The sequence below is a fragment of the Salvelinus namaycush genome, chromosome 3 (assembly GCF_016432855.1).
Source record: "Salvelinus namaycush isolate Seneca chromosome 3, SaNama_1.0, whole genome shotgun sequence".
NCBI classification, from domain to species: Eukaryota; Metazoa; Chordata; class Actinopteri; order Salmoniformes; family Salmonidae; genus Salvelinus; species Salvelinus namaycush.
The window spans coordinates 84,268,209-84,282,955 of NC_052309.1; the positions used below are offsets into that span (position 1 = coordinate 84,268,209).

At 45.2% G+C, this 14,747-nt stretch overlaps 1 protein-coding gene across 1 annotated transcript in view; it reads right to left on the reverse strand.

Moving 5' to 3' along the window:
- The window catches only part of LOC120044085 (dynein assembly factor 5, axonemal-like), a 120,688-nt gene that overhangs the window by 21,835 nt on the left and 84,106 nt on the right, over positions 1–14,747 (reverse strand). Inside the window, exons 13-14 of the mRNA XM_038988673.1 lie at positions 9,612–9,759; positions 984–1,134 (exon numbers count right to left, since the gene is read on the reverse strand). Coding sequence (XP_038844601.1) covers positions 984–1,134; positions 9,612–9,759 — 299 coding nt within the window. The remainder of the gene's footprint in view (positions 1–983; positions 1,135–9,611; positions 9,760–14,747) is intronic.

Genomic DNA, 14,747 nt, shown 5'->3' on the forward strand with positions numbered 1-14,747 from the left:
GAGTCTCATAGCAAAGGGTCTGAATACTTATGTAAATAAGGTATCTGTTTTTTATTTTTAATACATTTGTTAAAACCTGTTTTCGCTTTGTCATTATGGGGTATTGTGTGTAGATTGCTGAGGATTTTTATTTATGTAATCCATTTTTTAATAAGGCTGTAACGTAACAAAATGTGGAAAAAGTCAAGGGGTCTGAATACTTTCCGAAGGCACTGTATAATACAAAACTGGAGACATATTACACTTCTGCGTTGTGATACAAAAATATTAGCAAAATGTATAGTTCATTGTGTATTTAAAAAAAAATCTGATATTGTCAATGTCCACAATGATCAACCAAACATCTTGCAGGGAAGATAAATTGTGGATAGGCTTGATAATATATTATCATCTCTTTTTTTAAGACAAAGTTATTCATGATTTTAATTAAACATAAATATTTTTTTATATATATATAATTATTAGTATGGTTTGATTAAATTCAAAGCTCCCTACCATCATATCTAAACCAATATGACACCGATGTTGATGAAACTTTGCAAATCAACTTGATTGAGGCCTCTCGTCATGAGTCGTCACGCCATTACTGAGAACCCCATACTGGATTTTTAACAGGGTCATTAACATTAGGGAAAAAATTACTATTTCTTTCCCCGACCTAGTTCACTATCTAGGCATCGAATAAGAACGAGCCTACAGCATCCATAAATTGACCATCAGACTTGCCACCTTTCAGACTGAATAAGGTTGTATGAGCAATAGTTTTGATTACATTTATAATTTATCACTTTCAAGTGCAAATTTAGTCCATTAAGAACAAATGATGTCCTACCTTGTAGAATTTCTGACAAAGCTAACATATTTTTTTGCCAAAGCTCAGAGTTTATACACCAGGCTAGTAAGATGGCGCCGACAGATATGGCAGCTCTGCTTCTATGTATGTGTTCACTTGTGAAGGTACCTGTGTGTGTGTGTGTGTTTACCTGGCTGGGCGGGATGGCTCCCCCTTGCAGCAGGGCTAGCAGACAGCTGAGAGCTGAGGTACGGATAGCTGCAGCAGTGCGACCTGCCTTCCACACCAGGTTAGGTAGCAGCAACTCCAATAGAAACACATCCAGGTGCTCACAGAACCTCCTAGAGAGAGAGAGACGTTCAATTCTACAACCACCTAAAAGGAAGTGATTCCCAAACCTTCCTAACAAAGCCATCACCTACAGAGAGATGAACCTGGAGAAGAGCCCCCTAAGCAAGCTGGTCCTGGGACTCTGTTCACAAACACAAACAGACCCCACAGAGCCCCAGGACAGCAACACAATTAGACCCAACCAAATCATGAGAAAACAAAAAGATAATTACTTGACACTGGGAAGAATTGACAAAAAAACTGAGTAAACTAGAAAGCTATTTGGCCCTAAACAGAGAGTATACAGTGGCAGAATACCTGACCACTGTGACTGACCCAAACTTAAGGAAATCTTTGACTATGTACAGACTCAGTGAGCATAGCCTTGCTATTGAGAAAGGCAGACATGGCTCTCAAGAGAAGACAGGCTATGTGCACACTGCCCACAAAGTGAGGTGGAAACTGAGCTGCACTTCCTAACCTCCTGCCAAATGTATGACCATATTAGAGACACATATTTCCCTCTGATTACACAGACCCACAAAGAATTCGAAAACAAACCCAATTTTGATAAACTCCCATATCTATTGGGTGAAATACCAGCGTGTGCCATCACAGCAGCAAGATTTGTGACCTGTTGCCACAAGAAAAGGGAAAATATATCAACATAAATATGGGTTGTATTTACAATGGTGTTTGTTCTTCACTGGTGAAGAAGCACCATTGTAAATACAACCCATATTTATGTTAATTTATTTTCCCCTTTGTACTTCAACTATTTGCACATCATTACAACACTGTATATAGACATAATGACATTTGAAATGTGAGAGATGGGAAGAGAGAGAGGTGTGGGGGAGGGGAAGAGAGCGAGAGAGACAGAGAGAGCATTAAAGAAGTCTGTCAGCTGTTCCAATGGACTGATTCCTACATTAGTACACGTCTTGGATAGAAGTAGATGTCCTGAAGCCGTCTCTACTCCCCAGTCCCCACACTCCAAAGTAGTTCTCCAATGATTCACTAACAAATACCCAAGAAAATCTGCTCTCTAGTACCGGGCTATTCAACTCTTACCCTACGAGGTCCAGAGCCTGCTGGTTTTCTGTTCTACCAGATCATTAATTACACCCACCTGGTAACCCAGGTCTAAATCTGTCCCTGGTTAGAGGGGAACAATGAAAACACACAGTGGAACTGGTATCCAGGTCTAAATCTGTCCCTGGTTAGAGGGGAACAATGAAAACACACAGTGGAACTGGTATCCAGGTCTAAATCTGTCCCTGGTTAGAAGGGAACAATGAAAACACACAGTGGAACTGGTATCCAGGTCTAGAGAGGAGTTTGAAGGCTCTAGTAGAATGACACTCTAGTTCCCACACTCCCAAGAAATTCTCTAATCATAAGGAAAAATACATTACTTTCTTCAGAAAATAAAGAAATGGTCTAGTCCCCAGTCTATTATAGAATAATTCACTATGAAATTCCTAAAAACTTAGCAGAAAAGTCTAGGAATACCTAATATAATCTAACGATACGGTGATGAATGATGCAGTCTGTAGAAATAGGCAACGTCATCAGAGTCAGGATGAGCAGACTGGGAAGTAGCCTCCTAGTCCTATGACGTGATGCGATGTGAAAACACTTGGTGAGAATACACACAGTAATACAGAGCTACCAGGCAGCTACTGGAGATTACTGAGCGCTACACAGTGACAAACCACTGACACAGAGCTGTATCTGCGGCCATGTTTCTCACAGCCAGCCGGTCTGTGGATACGAAGTAAGACTAGAGGTGCAGAAAGAGAGGGAACAGGGGATGAAGAGGAAAGGACCATCTGGATGTCCTTTGTTTCTCCTTTTCTCTCACTCACTCTCTACTTTCCTGCCAATTCAATCATACTGATTCCCTCTGCCTGCCTGCCTGCCCGCGCCCCCACACACACACACACACACACACACACACAGTTCATTTATGAGTGCGGCACCCCATTTCTCCCCAACACTGACATGTGGTATTTGTAAGTGCAAAATATGGCAGCAGTCTCTATAATCCCTATATACACCCCCGTTATACTTCTGTTCTGAGTGACCCTGTATGACTACATGTTGGAGCGGGCTGTACCATCTCTTCGCCAGTAGGGGGAGCCTATCTCCCACTAATGCAGCCAGCAGCCAGTCAGCGGCCTTCATGTGTTCTATTCTCCCTGCTCTCTATGTCCTACATGGAAGTGGATGGAAAGGATGCCATGAAGAGTAATGGATCTTTCCACATCGTATTGACCAATCCCATCAATAATGCGCATGGCGCTCGCAGGCATGCACACAATAAGATATGATTGTCAGTTTGGTACCCAACACACATTTACACAGTCTGACTCAAGACAAGTGCTACTCCCAGCAAGTAACGCACATGTAAAGGACGTCACGCTGCTTGCTTATCGAGGGCCGCTTCCTCCTGATTCGGCTCATACCGAGGCCCGAACACAGGACCTCTGCTTCTTTGCAAGCACACATGACCACCCTCCTGAAGTGTCTCACCAATCGCAGCACGTGAAAAGCTAGCTATTTGGCAGCGCAAGTGGGGACACTTCTGGCTGAGGAGTAAGTTTCACACATCCCCATGTGCCACACACACACACACACACACACACACACACACACACACACACACACACACACACACACACACACACACACACACACACACACACACACACACACACACACACACACACACACACAAAATGCTAGCCGGTCGGGTCTCTACACAGCCTAGCCCTATGCTGTAAATCTCAGACAGCAATTACACACCTTCCTTGCCAACAACACACACCTCTTTCTGAAGAAGAACTTTGATTTTATCTGTCATTTTCACAGTGTGGGGTGTATTCTTTCTCCCATAACACGTTCCTTTCTACTTGTATTTCATCTTAACCTTCAATAGCAGCCCACCTCTCTACTTGTGTTCTACCTTAACCTTTAATAGCAGCCCACAGATCCACATGAAACAAAGACATTATGTGTCAGTGGAACTAAGGCATATGTTTGAGGATACTCTCTCTCTTCCCTTTTCCTTTCTCTTTGTTCTGCTGCCGACATGTTATTATGTCATTTTGTTACAGGAACAAAGAGTGTATTATAGAGAGATACTGTGCATCATTATCACTGTTGCCTTGATGAGATGGGAGTTTGTGTCTGTGTGGGTGTGCTGCACTACAAACATTCTACATGGGAGAGACTGTGTGCGGGAAGGTATTACTTAAAGAAAGGCAGGTTGTAACCACGTATAACAAATGGATTTGCATTAGTATACGCATTAAAAGTCCCAATGTAAAGATACAGCTCACTTTTCTACTTTTCTAGTTATTACATCAAACCCATCCGAACGCCGAAGTCATGTCTGAAAATGTTTTACTGGGTGTGATGTAATATGGAGGACCCGGCAGCCAGCCCATTCACTATAATGTAACCTCTAACAGAAATAACTTCAAATGTTTAACTTCAAATAAAACCAAATTGCTTGCACTGATGACTACTGGTTTCAATTTAATTTTAAGCCAGCTTACAAGCAAATACTTTATGAATTTGTTACAAATCAACTTGCAAGGTTGCTAGCCAACTAGCCTGCTAAAGTTAGCCCTACTAGCCTACTAAAGTTAGCCCTACTAGCCTGCTAAAGTTAGCCATACTAGCCTGCTAACGTTACGTTATCATTGAATGAGTCAGCCAGTTACTATCAACACCTAGCTTACAGCTACATTAAAGTCAATGACATTTTTGGAAATACATAACACCATCTAACCAGTTATCAAATAATGTTAGCTAGCTATATGCAGTTATCTTAGCCAGCCAGCTAACGTTAGCTATTTAGCCAATTAGCTATTAGCCTACCCAACCACCACGGTTATGGTCAGTAAGCTAGAGCCTAACTATTGGAGGCCAGCTAGAACACAACCAAAACATAACCTCAAATTAAAAGCAAAGAGAGAGAAGACTTCCAGATTGATGGCTGGGGCCGATCCGATGGTAAAACTTTTAAAAAACTTGCAGGCTGAGTTAGCTACCAACGCAAGGGGGAGGTGGGCGCGTCGCTGGGCCGAGGGAGAGTCAGAGCAATCCAAAATACATAGATTCCAGATGTCTGTTAGCTAGCACAGTAGCACTAAGCCAAGGTGGAAATAGTTACAAAACTCCCGTAGGGACACGTGCCCCATGTCAGTGAAGAGCATTGCTGCATGGGACACGTGCCCCATGTCAGTGAAGAGCATTGCTGCATGGGACACGTGCCCCATGTCAGTGAAGAGCATTGCTACATGGGACACGTGCCCCATGTCAGTGAAGAGCATTGCTACATGGGACACGTGCCCCATGTCAGTGAAGAGCATTGCTACATGGGACACGTGCCCCATGTCAGTGAAGAGCATTGCTACATGGGACACGTGTCCCATGTCAGTGAAGAGCATTGCTGCATGGGACACGTGCCCCATGTCAGTGAAGAGCATTGCTACATGGGACACGTACCCCATGTCAGTGAAGAGCATTGCTACATGGGACACGTGCCCCATGTCAGTGAAGAGCATTGCTACATGGGACACGTGCCCCATGTCAGTGAAGAGCATTGCTACATGGGACACGTGCCCCATGTCAGTGAAGAGCATTGCTACATGGGACACGTGCCCCATGTCAGTGAAGAGCATTGCTACATGGGACACGTGCCCCATGTCAGTGAAGAGCATTGCTACATGGGACACGTACCCCATGTCAGTGAAGAGCATTGCTACATGGGACACGTGCCCCATGTCAGTGAAGAGCATTGCTACATGGGACACGTGCCCCATGTCAGTGAAGAGCATTGCTACATGGGACACGTGCCCCATGTCAGTGAAGAGCATTGCTACATGGGACACGTGTCCCATGTCAGTGAAGAGCATTGCTACATGGGACACGTGCCCCATGTCAGTGAAGAGCATTGCTACATGGGACACGTACCCCATGTCAGTGAAGAGCATTGCTACATGGGACACGTGTCCCATGTCAGTGAAGAGCATTGCTGCATGGGACACGTACCCCATGTCAGTGAAGAGCATTGCTACATGGGACACGTACCCCATGTCAGTGAAGAGCATTGCTACATGGGACACGTGCCCCATGTCAGTGAAGAGCATTGCTACATGGGACACGTGTCCCATGTCAGTGAAGAGCATTGCTACATGGGACACGTGTCCCATGTCAGTGAAGAGCATTGCTACATGGGACACGTGCCCCAAGTCAGTGAAGAACATTGCTACATGGGACACGTGCTGCATGCAGCCTGCTCTTCACTGACTTTGTGGCAGTGTTATCTAGTGGGTAACATGGCTAGTGGTTAACGTTAGTGGCTAGTGGCTAACCGAGCTGGAATATAAAATCTGTAGCACAGAGTAGATCCTCCAAATGCCGTTGAAAAATAGTGCATTGTGGGTTAATAAATAAAAGCCGGGGAAATGGTGGTCACACCAGATACTGACTGGTTTTCTGACGCACGCCCCTGTTGGTATATGTGACCAACAGATGCATATCTGTATACCCAGTCATGTGAAATCCACAGATAAAAGTTAATAAATATTTTATAACTATGTTTGTACTTATAGGTAAACAGATCGTGACTACAACTAACTTACCGGTACTAAGTCTTTGACCACACATCACGTTGGTGAGTAAAAACTCATGCTTCCAACCCTATATGTCAATATGAATTCTTCAAAGTATAAACTTCTCCCAACATCCAAAGCAATAAGACATGGTGCCCTTAGATGAAAGGTGCTATACTGTATAATCACTCACTACTAATCTTCCTATGATGACGTAACTACCAAGGTGCCCTGGGTTAAAAGCACAAGCCAACACTAAACAGCATAGGTGGCCTGTGAGAGGAAGAGAGAGTTGGGGAAGGACAGAGGCACTGCTTGTTGGTTGTTGACTTCATACCTTTATGAACTGGATGTCGGCTATCACTCACATCTGGAGCTTGGAGTTCACCATTCTAATGTCTTCATGTCTGACTTCTAGCCTGGGTGGCAGTCTGCTTCTACCAACTCCTTTGGCCAGTTTGACTAAACGGGTTCCACACCATAATAGCTACCCATAATAACTACAAACTATCAATACAAACTACCCAGATTGACTTCGACATGACCCTAGCCATTATGTACACATCACGTTGGTGAGTAAAAACTCATGCTTCCAACCCTATATGTCAATATGAATTCTTCAAAGTATAAACTTCTCCCAACATCCAAAGCAATAAGACATGGTGCCCTTAGATGAAAGGTGCTATACTGTATAATCACTCACTACTAATCTTCCTATGATGACGTAACTACCAAGGTGCCCTGGGTTAAAAGCACAAGCCAACACTAAACAGCATAGGTGGCCTGTGAGAGGAAGAGAGAGTTGGGGAAGGACAGAGGCACTGCTTGTTGGTTGTTGACTTCATACCTTTATGAACTGGATGTCGGCTATCACTCACATCTGGAGCTTGGAGTTCACCATTCTAATGTCTTCATGTCTGACTTCTAGCCTGGGTGGCAGTCTGCTTCTACCAACTCCTTTGGCCAGTTTGACTAAACGGGTTCCACACCATAATAGCTACCCATAATAACTACAAACTATCAATACAAACTACCCAGATTGACTTCGACATGACCCTAGCCATTATGTACACATTCACGGTGACACGCGCTGCACCCAAGGCAGTCACGGTCGACCCTTGGGGACCACGCTGACGAGGTACCGCACTGAGTGACGGGGACATCTGTTGCTCCGACCGCAGGAGCCACAGCAGAGACCACAGACCACACGGCCCCGGCTTAACTTAATGCATTCCCCTAGATTAGAGAGGCACTGGAGGGGAAGGGAGACGGACTGTGTGGAAATGGCTCGGAGAGGGGGAGATAACAGAGATATTCAGGGACCCCATGAGGAGTCTTTCATGTTATTGTCTGCTAATATCCTGGTCTGGATCTGACTGAATGTAATGTGGAATGGGTGACGGGTAGCCTCCCCACAGGTGGTTAAGTTGCATGTGTCTGTTTACAATGTGGCTCATGATGTGTAAATTAAATTCTCTTCAGGGCAATACAAGTTTAATTCTGTCATTCATTCGTCCGTTGAATCAATCAGTTAGTCTCAACACTCCATCCCTCTTAACAGTGTTGAAAGATCACTCTGGGGTGGTGATCAGGCCTGGCGTTACTAACTCACTGAGGACAGATAGAGCAACCCAAAATACACCCCCCATCAGAGGCATATTGCTAGGTATGTTTCATGTTGGTAGGTCCCAGATGTAACAAGATGCCTGTGGTGGTAGATTCCATCCAGATTAGTGAGACGGGGACGACGACAATTTAGGCCATGTAAAGCTCATTTCCACGCATTTGGGCTATGGCTTCTATGAATTCTAAATTCAGCCTTGTAATGAGAAATATAAACAGTCAAAAGCTGGGGTGGGGGGTGGGGGGGGGGGGGCATGACCCCTCCATTACCAGTGGAAATTACACCCATGGTTTTTCCTATTATGACCAATCTCCTATAGTAGCCATAGACTCTATATAGCCCAAGCCTCATAGAGAATAAACAGACCCACTGCAGGCAGCAGAGCCTGAGATGGGACAGCTACCATAGACATGCTGTACATAATACATCATTGACAACTACTTCTGTTGACGAGGGTCCCGTGTCGCTGGGCTGCTAATTCTACAGTTAATGAGGGGAAGTTGGAAAAACATGAGCTGTGCTAAATCTGCTAATAACATCTGGGGAGAAACACATAACGTTCAGGGCAGTTTGTAGAAATGAAAACAAACGTGACAGGTTTAGGTCAGCCTGCGCTAACGAGCCTGTGGAAAGTCAACCTGGGCTATACCGGTCCAGCCTGGCTTTAACTGTGTCTGTCTGAATGTGTGTGTCTAAGACCATTACTGAACTTTCACCTCTCCTTTACCCATATTGTGGTATGTCGGGAAACCAGAGGTACTTCCTGAATTCACTCTGTGACTGAGCTGTAGGAGCTAGGTGTTTATCATGCATTTTTTATGTCTGTGTGGTGGACACAGGTTTGTGTGTGTATATGCATGCATGTGCGTGTGTATGCATGTGTGTGTACAGTATGTGAATTTACGTGCATGAGCATGTGCGTGTCCTTGCGTCAGTTTGTGTGTGGCAGCGTGTGTGTGTGGGAGCCTGTGTGTGTGTGTGTGTGGGAGCCTGTGTGTGTGTGTGTGTGTGGGAGTCTGTGTGTGTGTGGGAGTCTGTGAGTGTGTGTATCAGCCGGTCCCAAATCACTCCCTATCCCTCCCTTTGTACCTACCCATGTTGCATGCCTGGAGAAGTATTTAAGCAGTGTAGTGGTAAAGCCTTACAGATATGCAAACTTTGAAGGGTTAGGGCCAAGGGGTTGGAATTCAAATGGGACTGGCTGATTGTGTGTGTTTGTCCATTCAGAACTCACCCCTGGGAGTCCAGTGTGTGTGTAGCGTCCAGCAGCAGTTTGGACAGCATGGTGAACATGTGTAGTCTCATCTCAGGGTCTCTCTCTGGGTCCAGACAGTTCTGCAGAAGGGGCATTAGCAAGGGCAAGAACTCTCCAATGACTGGGCCTGAACACACACGCAACACACACACAAGAATAGAAGTCCTATTATTAGTACTACTGACCACTGACCACTACTCAGTCAGACAGGGAAAGTTCCAAGGACTGACCAGACTGTGACACACAGCAACAAGGAAATGAGACATGAGTTAAAGGAGCTTTTGTGTGTGAATTGCGGTAAGTCGTGTTACCAGACTGGGTCAGTCACTGGAGGGGAAATTCACAGTGAAAGTATTCCCAGCTCACACACACTAACCAAGTGTCTGTCTGACTATGTGTGTGTATGACACGCTGTAGAGACAAGACAGAGGATATCCTGTGATGATGAGGGCAGCGGCTGGCCAGTAGAACGGACTTCCCCCGAGAAGCAGATATATATATATATATATATAGATAGAGAGAGATAGAGAGAGAAAGGAGAGAGAGAGTGTTTTAGAGAGAGAAAGGAGAGAGAGAAAGGAGAAAGGAGAGAGAGAAAGGAGAGAGAGAGAGTATTTTAGAGAGAGAGAGATAGAGAGAGAAAGTAGAGAGAGAGAGAGAGAAAGGAGAGAGAGTGTTTTAGAGAGAGAAAGGAGAGAGAGAAAGAAGAGAAAGGAGAGAGAGAAAGGAGAGAGAGAGTATTTTAGAGAGAGAGAGAGAGATAGAGAGAAAGGAGAGAGAGAGAGAGAGAGAGAGAAAGTGTTTTAGAGAGAGAAAGGAGAGAGAGTATTTTAGAGAGAGAGACAGAGAGAGAACACAAAATGGAAAGATGTTACGCAGCAGGAATGTGTGAATCAAAACGGTGCCACAAACAGGGTGAAGGTGTCAGACCAGAGCAGACATCTCAAGGCCTCTTCACACTAACTCACTGCTGAAATGAGAGGGTCAGCTAGGCTGGATTCCACTAAAATGATCTCTAGTACACAGCCAGTTGACCACAGTGTCCTGCCCTGCTCATCTCACCTGGCAGTGTGTGGTGTGGTGTAGGGCACACAGACACAGAGGAGATTTATTTTTACAGGGCCAGAGGGTGCCAGACCAGAGACAGTGAAGGAACACACACACTCACACACGTGCACGCAGAGACACACACAAAAACACAGGGACATTCACGGACAAACACATACACGAACGCAGGGACCCACACACACGAACGCAGGGACCCACACACACGAACGCAGGGACCCACACACATGAACGCAGGGACCCACACACACGAACGCAGGGACCCACACACACACACGCGTACGGAAAAGAGGAGCAATGCCAGTGTGAAGAGGAAATGGGAGGACAAAGTTTATGTCTGACAAACAGCAGTCAGAAGGTGAGACCAGACTATGACTAAGAGAATGGGATATTCTCAGATCTCAAACATCGACTAATAGATGAGAGATTATAGCATGTCTTTCCATTGGCTCCATATTCCCAGAATGCTTTGGCATAGTGGCCAGAAAGGTGAAAACCCCGGAATGGCGAGGGACTTTGTAGGGAGTATTTTAAAAAGAACCACACAAAGACTGAGGAAGGGGGGGGGGGGGGGGGGGTCTGACTGTAAGCTTAGAATGGACGGGTCAGTTATGACTGGAGGCTTAGAATGGACGGGTCAGTTATGACTGGAGGTTTAGAATGGACGGGTCAGTTATGACTGGAGGTTTAGAATGGACGGGTCAGTTATGACTGGAGGCTTAGAATGGACGGGTCAGTTATGACTGGAGGCTTAGAATGGACGGGTCAGTTATGACTGGAGGCTTAGAATGGACGGGTCAGTTATGACTGGAGGTTTAGAATGGACGGGTCAGTTATGACTGGAGGCTTAGAATGGACGGGTCAGTTATGACTGGAGGCTTAGAATGGACGGGTCAGTTATGACTGGAGGTTTAGAATGGACGGGTCAGTTATGACTGGAGGTTTAGAATGGACGGGTCAGTTATGACTGGAGGTTTAGAATGGACGGGTCAGTTATGACTGGAGGTTTAGAATGGACGGGTCAGTTATGACTGGAGGTTTAGAATGGACGGGTCAGTTATGACTGGAGGTTTAGAATGGACGGGTCAGTTATGACTGGAGGCTTAGAATGGACGGGTCAGTTACGACTGGAGGTTTAGAATGGACGGGTCAGTTACGACTGGAGGTTTAGAATGGACGGGTCAGTTACGACTGGAGGTTTAGAATGGACGGGTCAGTTACGACTGGAGTTTTAGAATGGACGGGTCAGTTACGACTGGAGGTTTAGAATGGACGGGTCAGTTACGACTGGAGGTTTAGAATGGACGGGTCAGTTACGACTGGAGGTTTAGAATGGACGGGTCAGTTACGACTGGAGGCTTAGAATGGACGGGTCAGTTACGACTGGAGGTTTAGAATGGACGGGTGAGTTACGACTGGAGGTTTAGAATGGACGGGTCAGTTACGACTGGAGGTTTAGAATGGACGGGTCAGTTACGACTGGAGGTTTAGAATGGACGGGTCAGTTACGACTGGAGGTTTAGAATGGACGGGTCAGTTACGACTGGAGGTTTAGAATGGACGGGTCAGTTACGACTGGAGGTTTAGAATGGACGGGTCAGTTATGACTGGAGGTTTAGAATGGACGGGTCAGTTATGACTGGAGGTTTAGAATGGACGGGTCAGTTACGACTGGAGGTTTAGAATGGACGGGTCAGTTACGACTGGAGGTTTAGAATGGACTGGTCAGTTATGACTGGAGGTTTAGAATGGACGGGTCAGTTATGACTGGAGGTTTAGAATGGACGGGTCAGTTATGACTGGAGGTTTAGAATGGACGGGTCAGTTATGACTGGAGGTTTAGAATGGACGGGTCAGTTATGACTGGAGGCTTAGAATGGACGGGTCAGTTATGACTGGAGGTTTAGAATGGACGGGTCAGTTATGACTGGAGGCTTAGAATGGACGGGTCAGTTATGACTGGAGGTTTAGAATGGACGGGTCAGTTATGACTGGAGGTTTAGAATGGACGGGTCAGTTATGACTGGAGGTTTAGAATGGACGGGTCAGTTATGACTGGAGGTTTAGAATGGACGGGTCAGTTATGACTGGAGGTTTAGAATGGACGGGTCAGTTATGACTGGAGGTTTAGAATGGACGGGTCAGTTATGACTGGAGGTTTAGAATGGACGGGTCAGCTATGACTGGAGGTTTAGGGGACTAGAGAACATACTTCAGCTGTTTATTGCTGTTCCCATACAATCAGAGAAAAAACCTCAAATACCTTTTCAGTACATCCTGTTACTATCATCTGAACAATATCTGTGTAAATCAATTGGTCCTGATTAAGCATGAACAACAGTACAGCTATACAACTCTAAAGAACAAAAATAACTTCTCTATAATTATACAGACAAACCTAAAAGGGTTCCGTTTTGGGTTCCATGTAGAAACAATTCCATAGAGGGTTGGGGACAGCCGAAGAACCCTTTTTTATAAGAGTGTATAGGTCTGGAGTGCAAGTGTGTGAGAGAGAGAGAGAGACGGAGACAGAGAGAGAGATGGAGAGAGAGAGACAGACAGACAGAGAGACAGAGAGAGACAGAGACACAGAAAGAGACAGACAGAGAGACAGAGACAGAGAGACAGAGACACAGAAAGAGACAGAGAGAGACAGAGACACAGAAAGAGACAGAGACAGAGACACAGAAAGAGACAGAGACAGAGACACAGAAAGAGACAGAGAGACAGAGACACAGAAAGAGACAGAGACACAGAAAGAGACAGAGAGAGACAGAGAGACAGAGAGAGCAATCCGGGATGAAAGAACGTGTGTCGGAGGTGTAATGTCGGAGGATTATGGGGGATAGGGGTAAAGTAATGCGTAAAGTGAGGTTCAGAGCCCTGTAACCCTCCCTGACCTGGACTGAGACAGACTGGGAGTGGGGGGGATTAACCCTAGTCACTAAGATAACTTGGCTCTAATGACAAGCTTTCTGTGTGTAGCTGGATAACGGCAGGTTATGTTGCTGACTTGCCAGATGCCTCAAACTGAATTATTCTGCTGCTATCATTCGCTACATACTTCAGTCAGACTGCCATCATTGAAGTGGTTTGTAGTGACGTCAAAGTGCGGGGTGTTGTACAGAACAAAGTCATCAGCGATTGGATCATCTCTAACCATCAGAGTATCAAAGCCAATGACACTTTTTTAAAAGTGACGCTTTACCCATTTTTGTTCTGCCTCTGGCCCAAACCATCGGTTTCTGGGACCAATCAGACGGTCTAGAATGGATTTCCATTCTACAAATCGTAGAGAAGGTACTCAGATACAGACTCATTGCGAAGAAGAAACTAACATCCATGTAGCGTTTTGCCGGTGCAAGGAGTTTGGGTAGCCAGGCAAGTTGCTTCCTGTCTGTGTGAGTGTTTCTAAAGGGGACTTGAGTCAAAGGTCTTTGATTTGTCTCAGTCATACAGTTCTTAAGGGTAGATGACAGCGTAGAAATAAAGTGAATAGAATGGACATACCAACATTTGTTTCCATTCCTGTTAGTGAGCATTTCTCCATTGCCAAGATAATCCAGCCTCCTGACAGGTGTAGGAACTTTGCACAGCCATTGAAGAGGAGTGGGACAACATTCCACAGGCCACAATCAACAGCCTGATTAACTCTATGTGAAGGAGAAGTGTCGCACTGCATGAGGGAAATGGTGGTCACACCAGATACTGACTGGTTTTCTGACGCACGCCCCTGTTGGTATATGTGACCAACAGATGCATATCTGTATTCCCAGTCATGTGAAATCCATAGATTAGGGCCTAATGAATGTATTTACATTGACTGATTTCCTTATATGAACTGTAACTCAGTAAAATCTTTGAAATGATCGCATGTTGTGTTTATATTTTTGTTCAGTGTAAATCTATGATGGTGGCTGTTTGGCTGGTATGGAATGAAGGGTTGCCTTCAATGACAATATCCACTCTATAACTGGTATTTATAGGAGTGGTGGGGAAACAAAATGGAGGTAATAACTTAACTATAGTCTCACCTGACTGGCCAGCGAT